Source organism: Diadema setosum, chromosome 15 (assembly GCF_964275005.1).
Source record: "Diadema setosum chromosome 15, eeDiaSeto1, whole genome shotgun sequence".
NCBI lineage: Eukaryota > Metazoa > Echinodermata > Echinoidea > Diadematoida > Diadematidae > Diadema > Diadema setosum.
This window is the reverse complement of record NC_092699.1, coordinates 27152937-27166072: the sequence shown is the minus strand read 5'-3', so window position 1 is coordinate 27166072 and position 13136 is coordinate 27152937. Positions and strand designations below refer to the sequence as shown.

The following is a 13136-nucleotide window of genomic DNA, read 5'->3' as shown; positions in this document are numbered from 1 at the left end:
CGACCGCGAAGAGAAAACATTCAAGGACGTCGCTGCGTGTCGATTACACGCACCGCAGAAGAACGCCGATAAATCAACTCATACAAGGTCGACCACTTCCACTAGTTCCAGCAGCACGACGCGTCAAACATCTAACTGCACAGTGACCATCAGTTATTACAACTCTCCAAATTGAAACAGAAGCAAAAATAAAGTGTAAAAGCGTTCAGATGTTTGAAGTTCGCCTGTTACAACTACATATGTATCTTTGAAGTTGGAGTTGAATGATATACATTGATGAACAATTTTTCAATTATTCGACATGTTGGTGATGATCTACAGGTAGTCAAATGTGGCTTGATCTATATCATAGTGTATAGCTGTATTCACATATTTTCTTAATTTACCTAGGGGATAGGTAATAATTATGATATTGACTGGCCTTGAGGGAGATACCAGATAAATATTGCCCGCACTGAAAGAATATTGCCCTCGTCTTCGACTCGGGCAATATTCTTTCAGTTTGGGCAATATTTCTGGTATCTCCCTCGAGGCCAGTCAATATTATATAAATATTACCTTATCTGTGTCATGAAAAGGAGTTCATGTAGGAACACTTTGAACTAGGAATTCCCCCCCCCCCCTTTTAATTTGCAAAGACTGCTCAGTGTATATACCTGCACGGCATTATAAAAGGCCTTGCATAAATAAAGATGTACATGCACCCCAGCACTTAAAGACTTTTTCTTTCAACACCTAGTCATTCCTGCCCACAGTTTATGTCTGGATAGTTAAAAGATTTGTTGCTCTTTTGGATATGCATACCATGTGTTTATCAGCAGGATAAACTTGGCCTTTTAAGAGTACATTAGCAAGATTGGGATAAATTTCGCTTGACAACAGGATTTTTTCAGGAGGGTATTTTTTGTTTCATCGGAGCTTGAGTTGTTCTTAGTGTGCTCAAAGGACAAGATCCAAGTTGTTTGATTAAGTCAAGTGTTTCGGGAATATTGCGTGCCGGTATAACTTCATGTTGTGATTGTGGTTCCTTGCAATGCTGCCATTTATGTCAATGTCAGTTGAAAAGTTTATTTTTGTGTGTGTTTGATTCAGCCAGGATGTGTCTGCTTGTGTTATGCTGCAACTATCATCAGTTAACAGTGACTTGCTTCATCTGAGTATAGTTCTATCATATCTTGAAGGGCGGAGCAAAGTCATTTTTTTCTGACTACGTACCTTATGAGAGCTTTTAACGTTCCATCACTGTAAAACGTTGAGACAACAGATTTCTTCCTAACCCACCGAAAGGATCCGAGCATCAGCTTTCGCATCAGCACAGTGTATTCAGGACCAATTTCGCTGTCTTTATCCTTCGAATCAGGAGGAGTGAACCGCTTGGTAAACTTCAATGACCAAAGTGTCTTCCATCCAGGTGATAAGAGTTGATCCAATCTCGCACACCTTTTGAGGCACTAGTGCACACAGCTTCGTAACAGTGAAACTTGCGTTAGACTGTCGCACGACATCAGATCTGCTCACGCCTCGTCATTTATCATCAGTTTAGAGCTGGAAGAGATATACCACTGTAATTGAATTTGCGGACCCTACTATTCCTTGCTTGGATGGTGTACTCCCACGGAATCTGTCCAAGAGACCAGTGAGAAACCCAAAGAGATTCTACGACATCACATTAAACCCCACTATCTTCTCCAGACTGTACAGCTGCAGAGTAGCTTTACTTGACGGACTGGATATAAAGAGGGGACAAAAAAGCCAAAAACTCCTAATCATAAACTTGAAATGGAAATTCTTAGACACCTCCTCGTCCTCTCGCTAACCTTTCTTGCTTCTCCGCCTTCCCTTCTTGCCTGGCCAGGGCCGTGCGACAACGTGCTCTGCATCTTCGGCGCCACCTGCGTGGAGAATGAGGTGGGCCGGGCGCAGTGCATCTGCAACCAGGAGTGCCCCGACGTGGTGGCGCCGGTGTGCGGCTCGGACGGCTCCACCTACCTCAGCGAGTGCTACATGGATGTGACGTCGTGCCTGGAGAAGAGGCGCATCGTGGTCGAATCGCAAGGAGCCTGTGGTGAGTACACATCTCATATCTCTGTCTGTCTGTTTGTCTGTTTGTCTCTCTCTCTCTCTCTGTTTGTCTGTCTGCCTATCTGTCTGTCTGTCTGTTTCATGTTGGTGCCTGTCAAACACATGAAATTATGCTATTCTTCCTCAGAAAAAAAAAAATCAAGGTGATTGACAACCTAACTGTTGCTAGGTCTTCAATTGTGGGTGGACGGAGGGGGATATACATGTATGTATATGTGTTTATGCATACTAGCAAGCCAGTCTGCAGGTGATGTAAATTGCCAGCATTGAAATGTGTTCAGTTGCAATAGCTTATCTGAGTGGGGGGGGGGGGGGGATAGGGTGGGGGATGTTCATTCATTCATTCATTTAAAAGAAAATACTTTAATCCATTGTTGCTCAATACAAGTTGTGGTAGTGAATGGTGGAAATTGGGGAGAGTAAACTGCCATCCTTGCACTCTGCCGAAGTCTGACTTTTCATATGTTATTACAATGCAGATACCGTGTTCCAAGTCTTTCAATTGTACAATGTAGCCCTCGATAATGGATGGCCGCAATGCGCTGGTTCTAATCCCTGGCTATACTGTAACCCAAACAAACTTGGACTACAATGAAAACAGGGTTGTTTTGACATCCTATTAGGGAGCAGTTGCCAGAGAAAAGGGTGCAAGCGGGAGGAGAGAGGGTGATGATGTGCTCCCAGAGTTACCCTTCTCTGACACAATACACTACATGTGACCTTGAAGTGTCAGAGGCTTTTTAAGCTCTGGCCTCCTTGCAATAGAAACTTCCTTGCGGTTAAAGCTGGCTTTTGAGTCCCCCTTCTCTGCTCAATTGGATTGGAACTAACTTCCAAGCTACAAATTGTATTAAAGAAGAAAAAAAATATTGGTACACCTGTACATTCAGTTTACTTGGAGTAGCGCAACCAAAGTGTCAATCACATCAAGAGAAGAAAGAAATTTTATAGTCTTGCTAAAAAATTGCTCAATCATAATAAAGGCCTAATCAAAAGATATTGTCTCCACTCATGCATAATGAGTTTTGCCTCATTCACTGCACCATATGTCCCCCCCCCCAAAAAAAAAAAAAAAAAAAAATACAAAAGGACTCTCCACAATGATAACTTTAAAAATAGTAAATCAATCCAAATACAATTTCATGGTATGAAACTATAACTTATTACCTACATTTTACAGAAAACCCCATCCGATTTACCTCAGTGGTCAAAGAGAAATGAGGAGTTTTGTAGAGCATGCCAGGAATCCCTTCCCTCCAAGTTCTGTCCATTGTGTTCACACATTATGCAGTTGCAAGAACATCCATATGTGATAAATTTGGAAGAATCAGACCCATGCCATGCTTTACAATGATCCACATTTCTCTGTGACCACTTAACCAAATTGAATGAGGTTTTCTGCAAAATAAAGCTAAGACCCTGAAGTAGCATTTAGACAGTTTGATCATATTGGAAGTTATCGCTGCAAAATCTGATTGTTTTTTTTTTTTTTTTTTTTTTTTTTTTGGGGGGGGGGGGACATACTGTATGCTGTAAAGTGGAAAAATTGGTATCCTTCTGTTACTATATACCATTAAGCAAACATTTGTGTACCGGTATCCCGTTTAGGTAGGTAGCAGGACCCTGAAATATGACAGTGGCAATGACATAATAATGCGTTTGCCTCCAGAAGAGGGATACCAATTCTTCAACCACACCACATATAATAGCTTTCCCATCATTCCCATGACTACCCCACCACCAACCCACCTCTCACCCCTCCTAGGAATACTAATGATATCAAGAGCCCTATCATATTAACTAGGTCACCCTTAATTGTTCTGTATGGCAAATACAACTCAATGGCCCGCTTTCCTACCAACCACCTGTAAGCAAACACATTTTATCCCCCACCTGCCATGCAAGTCTCCCTTTCGGTGGAGCCCACATTCGCACATTGGTATTCTCCGCCCCTTTGTTCCCCTTTCCCTGATTCCGGTCCCTCCCGCCCCCCCCCCCCTCCTTCCTTGTGACACTATTACCCCATCCCTATATTCTTTAAAACCCTCCTTTCTCCCTGGCCTTCATAAATGCAGCCAAAACAAACGGGTGGCCTGAAAATGGGGTTGTGAGTTGGAGGAATGGAGGGGGTGTAGGAGGAGGGGGTAGGAGTAGGAGGAGGGGGTAGGAGCAGGAGGAGGAGGAGGAGGAGGAGGAGAAAAAAAGGACCACTGGGAAAGGATGAGGGATGGGGGAGAGAAAGGAGGAGGAGGGCCGGCCCAACAGAGGGAGCGGCATGGCTCCCCGGTGCTACGCTTTGTCCTGCTAATTCCTTATTGAGGGAAATCAGAGTAGGTTGTGAAAATATAATTTGTATTTGTTCAGGAAATAGAAAGGCTTGGAGAGAAGCATGGGTGTAGTAAGGACAGTCTCAGGTGTTCAGGGTACCTCTTAAAGGAAGAGTTCCTCTTTGAAATAGCTATCATGGTAAGTCTGTATTATTGGCAGGTGTACACCACCTTCTTCTTATATTGGTAACTTTGCTGAACTTTTGGTCCTGTATTTACCATGACAGGGATAAAGCTTCTGAAATACTCACAGATTGATGGGTCTTTGTTTCAAGTCACCCATCAAAAGTGGATATTACATTCATAAGTCAATATGGTTACAGTGTCTGTAGACATAGCCTGGAGGTACATGTAGTGTACAATTAGTACAGCGATAGTAATGACACTCCCAAAGCGTGTCCTTATAAAAGGTGCTCTTTGACAGTACGGCACATACAGTATCTCAAAAGTTGGAGGCAGCAGAATTTAGTCACACTATGGGGGAGGCAACATTGTGGGCACTCTTACACTTGTCTGCATGTGTGTACACTTGTCTTTAGCTCTAAAAAAAAAAATGAGGCCATTACAAATCTTTCACAAGGACAGCCCAATAATTATGTCTGATGGTACTGAGATTTCGATGTACTGGTACAATGTATGTGTAGACTTCCCCAAAGATCTCAGAGTGCAGTTGAAAATGTTTGTATTGACCCAGAAGTGCTAAATATGCGCTCAACTGACAAAGCATCAACACGATAGAAGAGCTGAGCTGGTGAATGAACTTTATTTGTGGATTCCCTCATAGCTTGCAATGTGTGATTTAAATTTTCTTTGTAACCGGAAACGAGTTCAGTATGTGGGATCAGCTGATAGCAAGGTTGGCCATTTAAACATAGGTTTGTTTACTCAACTTTATCCACAGTGCCCTGCACATTTTCACCTGCTCTGGCTTGCTGCTGGTGTTGAGTACCATTCAAGTAATGAATCCACGGATGCCATGAATGGCCAAATTTTAAAGGATGCCCAAACCCAAAGAGAAATGCGGATTGAGTGAAAGCAGCAACATTAGTGGAACACATCAGTGAAAGTTTGAGGAAAATTGGACAATTGATGCAAATTACAGTTATGAATTTTTAAAGTTTTGATATTGGAACTGCTGGATGAGGAGACTACTGAAGATAATGATGTACATGTGGAGAACAATATAAAGAAAATACAAAGGGAATTCTACAAAAATTCACTTTTCTAGCATAATGAAAGAGCACTTGCCTAACCGCTTTCAGAAAGCAGGGGGAATAATTGCTACCCTTAACATATGTCAATATCAAGTTATGGAATGTGTAATTTTCATGAAAAATGAATTTTTGTGGAATTCTGTTTATATTTTCTTTATATTGTTGTCCACACATGACACCATAACCTTTAGTAGTCTCCTCATCCAGCGGTTCCAACACCAAAACTTTAAAAATTCATAACTTTTGCACCGATTGTCTGATTTTCCTCAAACTTTCACTGATATGTTCTACTAATGTTACTGCTTTCACTCAATCCGCATTGCTCTTTGGGTTTGGGTTTCCTTTAAAGCCTTTTAGGTGAATTGCTAGTTCCCCTCCATTTCACATATTTTTTTTTTCATTGCAAATATTTTCAGCAGCATAAATGGGTGACATCTTAATTGGCGTCGTTGTTCATGTTCCCACTGCTATAAAGAAAATACACCAACATACACACATAGTGATTAAGATGTAGCATTGCTTCATTTGGTTGAGTTAGAATGCAGAGAGTATTGTGAAGAATCTAAAGAGGCAGATTCAGCAAATAAAGAAGAAAGAAGAGTAGGAGAAGATGAGGAAAAGAGAAGAAGGAGATAAAGAAACATAAACAGGAGAGGACAAAAAAGGACAACAAAATTGTGTGTTATCATGTGCCTTACATTCGTAATTTCTTACCATTATTGAAAGATAAACAGTTTTGATAAAGATTGTCCTCAATCTGCAAGCAGGATTGTGCTGAATGCCAATATACTTTTTGAAAATTATTGTAAACTGCAACAAAGTATGGCATAGGAAAGCCTAATAAAGCACAGAGCATGAACTGAGCACGCAACAGTTCTGATTAGTGGATTTATACACCCTTGGTTTTTAGCTCACCTGAGCCAAAGGCTCAAGTGAGCTATTGCGATCGCCCTTCGTCCGGCGTCCGGCGTCCGTTGTGCGTCTGCCGTCGTGCCTAAACTTTTTACATTTTCATCTTCTTCTTGAAAACCCCAAGACTGATTTTCATCAAACTTGTCAGGTAGCATCCCTAGGGGCTTAGGAACTCAATTTGTTAAAATGGGCACCATGCTCCACCCAGGGGGCCCTCAGGGGGACCCAAACCCCCCAAAATTAAGGAATCTGTAAAAATCTTCTTCTCTAGAACCAGAAGTGATAGAGCTAAGTTAATACTATGAGTTAGTACATTGATGACTGAGGTTTCAAGTTTGTTCATGGCAGAATCAGGGGTGCCCCCTTTGGGACCCAGGGGAGGGGGGTGGGGAGGGGTCCTAGTGGGGCCTAAATTGTACATTTTCATCTTCTTTTTGAGAACTCCATGACCCATTTTCACCAAACTTGGCAGGTAGCATCCTTAGGGGGTTAGGATCGCAATTTGTTAAAATGGGCACCATCCATGCCCTACCCAGGGGGCCCCCAGGGGGGCCCAAACCCCCAAAATGAAGGAATCTTTAAAAATCTTCTCTAGAATCAGAAGTTATAGAGAGCTAAGATAATACTATGAGTGAGTACATTAATGACTGTAGTTTCAAGTTTGTTTATAGCAGATCCAGGGGTGCCCCTCTTGGGGGCGGGGGGGGGGGGGGGGTTGGGAAGGTCCAAATGGGGGCCTGAATTGTATATTTTCATCTTCTTCCTGAAAACCTCATGATGGATTTTCGTCAAACTTGGCAGGTAGCATCCCTAGGGGGTAAGGATTTCAATTTATCAAAATGGGCACCATGCTCCACCCAGAGGGCCCCAGGGGGCCCTAATCCCCCCAAATTAAGGAATCTTATAAAAATTTGGGCCCTTATTGGACATTTTTATCTTCTACTTGAGAATGCCTGGTCAAATTTTAGTAGAGCTGTGAATAATTTAGATTAGTGACTGCGTGAAAGGTGAACTTGCGATACTCAGGTGAGCGCTAGACCCGCGGGTCTCTTGTTTGGGTTGAAATGTTGTAGAACAAAAGTAAATCCTGTTAAATTTTGTACTCTGTGATGTAAGTGATGTTATTACCTGCATTGATGGAAGCAAAAACAAAAATCAAATTGAAAAGTGTGTGATTTTTTTCTTCCTTCCAGATGAGAGAGACCCATGCGAGGGCATCACTTGCCGGTTTGGGGCGGAGTGCGTGCAGGACCGGGAGCTGGCCAGCTGCGTGTGCTCGGAGGACTGCCCCCTGGTGTACGACCCGGTCTGCGGCAGCGACGGCTCCACCTACGGCAACGAGTGTCAGATGCACGTGGCCTCCTGCATGCAGCAGAGAAACATCACGCTCGTCGCCGATGGAGAATGCGGTAAAAAATGTGACTGGGGACTGTTGATGCTTCTTATATTCTGGTGTCAGACTGGTAGTGGTGATTGTGATGGTGGTGTTGGTGGTGGTATCGTATCAATTTTTTCCATTTTATGTAACCCCCCCCCCCCTTAATTAAGACCTCATTAATAATCGTATGCATAGTTTTGCTGGAATTCATCAAAAGGAGGTTTCTTTAAAAGTATGTTGAAAGTTTAATAGCTTCTTTAGACTATAATAAATGACTTTGTAAAATCAGCAGTGATTGTAAAGGATAGCAAAGAGTTCATCTTCTTCTAAGGAGAAGGCATCGGTCTGCCATCTTTGCAACATCTGATATCCATGCAGTCAAACCTGTCTTAGTGGTCACCTGTGCATAGTGGCCATCTGCCATACATGGCCACTAATGAAAATTCCCCATGAGAGAAAAGCCATGTTTAAGAACCTGTCCATAATGGCCACCTGTCTATAAAGGCCACTTTTTGTATCCCTTGGGTAGCTACACTATGAACAGGCTTTTCTGAACTCATCTCGTTTTGCATTCGTCCTCTGCAGAAGAGAGAGATCCGTGTGACGACGTGGTCTGCCGATTTGGTGCCCAGTGCGTTGAGGAGGGTGGGGTGGCTGAGTGCCTCTGCCCAGAGATCTGTCTCGAGATCTTCAGCCCGGTCTGCGGCAGTGATGGCGTGGACTACCCCAACGAGTGCGAGATGAACGTCGCCGCCTGCACCCAGCGCAAGAACATCACTATCGTATTCGAAGGGGAGTGCGGTAAGTATTTGCATGGTCAGTCATCTTGAATAGATTTTTTTGTTGGAGAGCTTGAAGCCTGCAAAGTCCTGTTCAAACTTTCATCAGCAGGTTACATGTGATACTCATGACAAAATCATATAACAACAGAATATCTAAATATGAGAAGGGTCCAAATCCAAATGTGGCTTTCGTCTTTGGAGACTCCGTCAAAGTAAAGCAAATACAGATAATCATTCAAATGACTGCTTTACATTTCAGTTTGCATACACCACTTTACAATAACTGAAAAATTTAATATGATAGGATGTTATTTGCCTTTTCATTTCTTCAATTTGCTCAAAATTCTCTCAATTGGACTTGAGTCTTTTTTATACTCAGGTATTCAATTGTTAATTGTCAGGTATTCAAATGTTAAATGCTAAATCTGAGGGGAAACCTCACCACTCCACACAAAACGAAAAAGAAAAGTTGTAATGCTCTATATTTGTGTGTTAAATAGGTATGTCTGTACTAAAATGAACGTATTATTGCAATATATTTCAGTGAAGTGTTGCATGACGTGAACTCAAGGAGTGATGCTTTCTAAGTTTGTGTCCTCCTTTTCTTCCCACTTAAAAAAAAAATGCTATAAACCGGACAAAAACAGATCCATGCCAGACGGTGGAGTACGAGAATGCCATCTGTAAGCTGGACAGGAATCGTCGGCCGATGCCCAGCTGTGACGGTCTCTGTCCCGGGGTTCCGACTGGACCCGTGTGTGGCTCCGACGGGGATACGTACCCCAGCGATTGCGACCTGTTGCGTGTGGCATGCCTGAGCGGCCTGGAAGGCTTGCTCATTGTATACACGCAGGGTCCTTGCGAACAGGGAACACGTAAGTGGTCTATTAAAGGCATTATTTACCATTTGCAGATGAAGCAAAAACCCAGCTTTAATGCTTAAAAACAGTTCTAAAATGTGATTTAGGGATAGAAACAATCGATTCAAAAATGCTGATCAGTATAATCAATGTTAAGTATTGTTAATATACAAAATGTGAACAATAGTTGTAATAAACTTGATTCTAGAATAAACCAACTGCAGTTACGGTTTAGAGAGAAAATTGGTGACATCTCTTTATATTTTAGGCTTTATTGCAAAAATTGTTTTATGGTATGATGTTTTGTGATACAACTGACCTATGCATATGCATCAAATGTGATTACTCAAAAAGTTTTTAATCACTGTTCCCAATGGTAAACAGTACATGTACCTTTCACCTGTTAACCCAAGAAGTAAAGTACAATTGTACATCATCAAACTTTTCCTTTCATCTGTTGTGTACTGGAATAAAATCCTCATTACAGTAAACCCCTAATGCCTATACATAAGTGTAGAACCATACTGTAGAACCTGACTATCTGATTTTGCCTCTCACCTCTCCAGACCCATGTGCAGACCATACATGCGACTTTGGAAAGTGCATGGTGGATGAATATGGCATGCCTCAGTGTGTCTGCCCGGTGTGTCCTGACATCTACCGGCCAGTGTGCGGCAGCGACGGGGTGACCTACCACAGCCACTGCCACCTGGACAGCGAAAGTTGCAGCACGGAGACCACCATCACTGTCGTTGCGGAAGGCGTGTGCAGTAAGTTTGGCGACAACATCCAAATTCTATTGGTCATTCAGAATAGCATCATTTCAGTCATGATCCTTAATGCTTGGATGCTGGGTAGTCAGAGGACAGTTGTACTTTTCTACCTTTGTTGGTACTCGTATCTATCAAGGCTGTTCAGGTAGACAGAACTGATATATCATAGTTTTAGTGAACAGAAGATACATAAATTCTGCCGTCTGTTTGGGTTGAATGAGTATTTTATTTTTTTTATGGAAGTTGTCATCTTCATCCGTACAGAACATTCTTCATCAACTCCAAATATTTGATTTCTGGGAATGTTATTCCTTTTGTTTTGTTTTGTTTGTTTGTTTGTTTTTTGGTATATTTTGTTTCTCAATTAAGTGAGTAATAAGGCACTGTAGCGATGCTAGTGGAAAACTTTGACTCTGTTTGAATAGTTTGAACTTGTGTTGCTACTTAAGCATTTAAGGCTTCTTACAATTGTGAATTCATGTTTTGTTTTACTCTCTCTCTCTCTTTCACCATCTTCCTCTGCTACCTATATTCATATCTATCTAACACATGTATCTATCTATCTATCTGTTCATCTATTCATCTTTTCACCTTTTTTCCATCTATACGTATCTGTTAATCTTTCCATTCATATATGTACTTGTCTACCCGTCTATTACCTCAATTTGTCTCTGTATCCCAATATATATTTGTATATCTCTCTATCTCTCAATCTATCTCTTGCTATTTCTTGTATCATTACATATTTTTTTTCATCTCTTTCTCTATTCTTCCCCCCTCTCTCTCACTATATATATATATATATATATATATATATATATATATATATATATATATATATATATATATATATATGTTTCTCTCCATCTCTTTCACAATCTCTCTATGTTTTCCACTCTAATCTCTCACCATTTCCTCTCATCTTCATCCGAAAACAGCCCAAGAACTCTCTGACCTGTGTAGCTCCCTGGAGTGCATGTTCGGCAGCACGTGTCTGGTGGAGGGTGACGCGGCCGTGTGCTCGTGCCAGATCGAGTGCGGGGAGGGGACGGACAGCTCCGTGCCGGTCTGCGGCAGCGACGGCATTGACTACCCAAGCGCCTGTGCATTGCGACGGGCAGCCTGTGAAACGCAGAGAGATTTGCACATTTCGTCCATTGGATACTGTGGTACGTTGTACCTCTTTTCTTTTTTAGTGATCACTTCAAGTACGTATATCACACTCAGATCATACAGTATCATTATTCAAACCTATGCTAATGAAATGGTTTCTGGAGGGAGCTCATAAGAAAAAATCTTATCCCGACTGATTGATGAATTGCCCCACTTCAATGTACTTTGTCAATCAGTTGCGATAAAAACAACTTGACACAAGAACTTAATTTTGTTTGAAAAGAAAAGATTTGTTGACTCCGACTGTTCAGACATGATTGCTCTTGATATTCTTTAAAGTCTCTAACTTTTTATGTCCTTAGGCCCTGACCAGGCCCATCTAACTTATCTTTAGTAAAAATAAATGCGTAGAAAAAAACACCAACAGAGTTGCCAATTTGGCCCTAACCAGTTTCATCTAACTTTTCTCTTGTAAAAATAAATGCATTAAAAAAAAAACAGTGTTGACAATTTTAATATGGACAAGATTAGAATGTCTCTAGCAAGATTACCTTTGGACTTGATTGTTTTAACCCTCCTACTACCAGAATCTTGTGACTCTGTGGTGTGCACCCATGGTGCATTTTGTCTGATGACGGAGAACGGGCCCACGTGCACCTGCAGTGACCGCTGCCAGCCAATCAACCTGCCCGTCTGCGGCTCCGATGGCCAGACGTATGCCAGTGAATGCAAACTCCACGTCATGATGTGTAATACGAAGAAGAACATTTCAGTGGCCTCCTATGGCACATGTGGTGAGTCCACTAGAATAAGATGACATTGGAAGAATAGAATGGAATGACTCCTACATCACATGCACATATACAAAGAATTTGGCATTTCGCTTGCATTCTGACTAGCTTTTGTAATGTAGTCATCACAAGTAGGTGTTAGCAACAACTGCCCAAATGTTACATTTATTACTGACATTCTTGTGCTTTGATTAATCTACCCTAAACAACAAGGTGATATATTCTTGATTAATTGAGTGACTTACTGTTTGATTGATTGATTGTTTGATCAATTGATTGATTGATTGATTGATTGATTGGTTGGTTGGTTGATTGATTGACTGATTGATTGATTGACTGATTCTGTAAGTGAGAACAAAACAAACAAACAAAAAAACACTGCAGAGTACAAGCCTATGTAGGAAAGATTTCTGCTGTACAAAAATGCATTATACTCTAAAATGAACAAAGCAAGACAGGTTCACATATTGCATATCATTCAAACGAGCAACAACAAACAGCATTTAGCATGTGCTGTAATGAATCCATTGTGTATGAGAATTTTTTCTCAAAATACATGGTGATTCTCCCCATTTCGTTCGTCAATCTCTCGACAGACGAGTGCGTCGGAGTCGAGTGCGACGTGGAGAGGTACAACCAGATCTGCAACCAGGGCATGTGTGTGTGCCAGGACGCCTGCCCCCCTGGTCGGGCGGACGAGGACAAGGTGTGTGGGTCAGACAGCAGGACCTACGAGAGCGTGTGCCACTTGAAGGCCGTTGCCTGCCGCCAGGAGTCCAACCTCACCATTGACTACTACGGTCCCTGTGATGGTGAGTCTCTGGATCTATTAAACATCGTCACTGGGGTGACAAAACCTTGTATCTCTAAAATTTGGTTAAAAATCTCTATTTTTTAATTAATA

The 13136-nt window shown here is 41.8% G+C and overlaps 1 protein-coding gene across 1 annotated transcript in view; it reads left to right on the top strand.

Annotated features, from left to right (window-relative positions):
• Positions 1-1779: 1779 nt before the first annotated feature.
• LOC140238628 (agrin-like) overlaps positions 1780-13136 on the top strand; it is a 47519-nt gene continuing 36162 nt past the window's right edge. The window contains exons 1-8 of the mRNA XM_072318528.1: positions 1780-2065; positions 7729-7944; positions 8499-8714; positions 9343-9570; positions 10122-10325; positions 11267-11497; positions 12029-12235; positions 12829-13044. Of these exons, the coding sequence (XP_072174629.1) occupies positions 1780-2065; positions 7729-7944; positions 8499-8714; positions 9343-9570; positions 10122-10325; positions 11267-11497; positions 12029-12235; positions 12829-13044 (1804 nt within the window). The remainder of the gene's footprint in view (positions 2066-7728; positions 7945-8498; positions 8715-9342; positions 9571-10121; positions 10326-11266; positions 11498-12028; positions 12236-12828; positions 13045-13136) is intronic.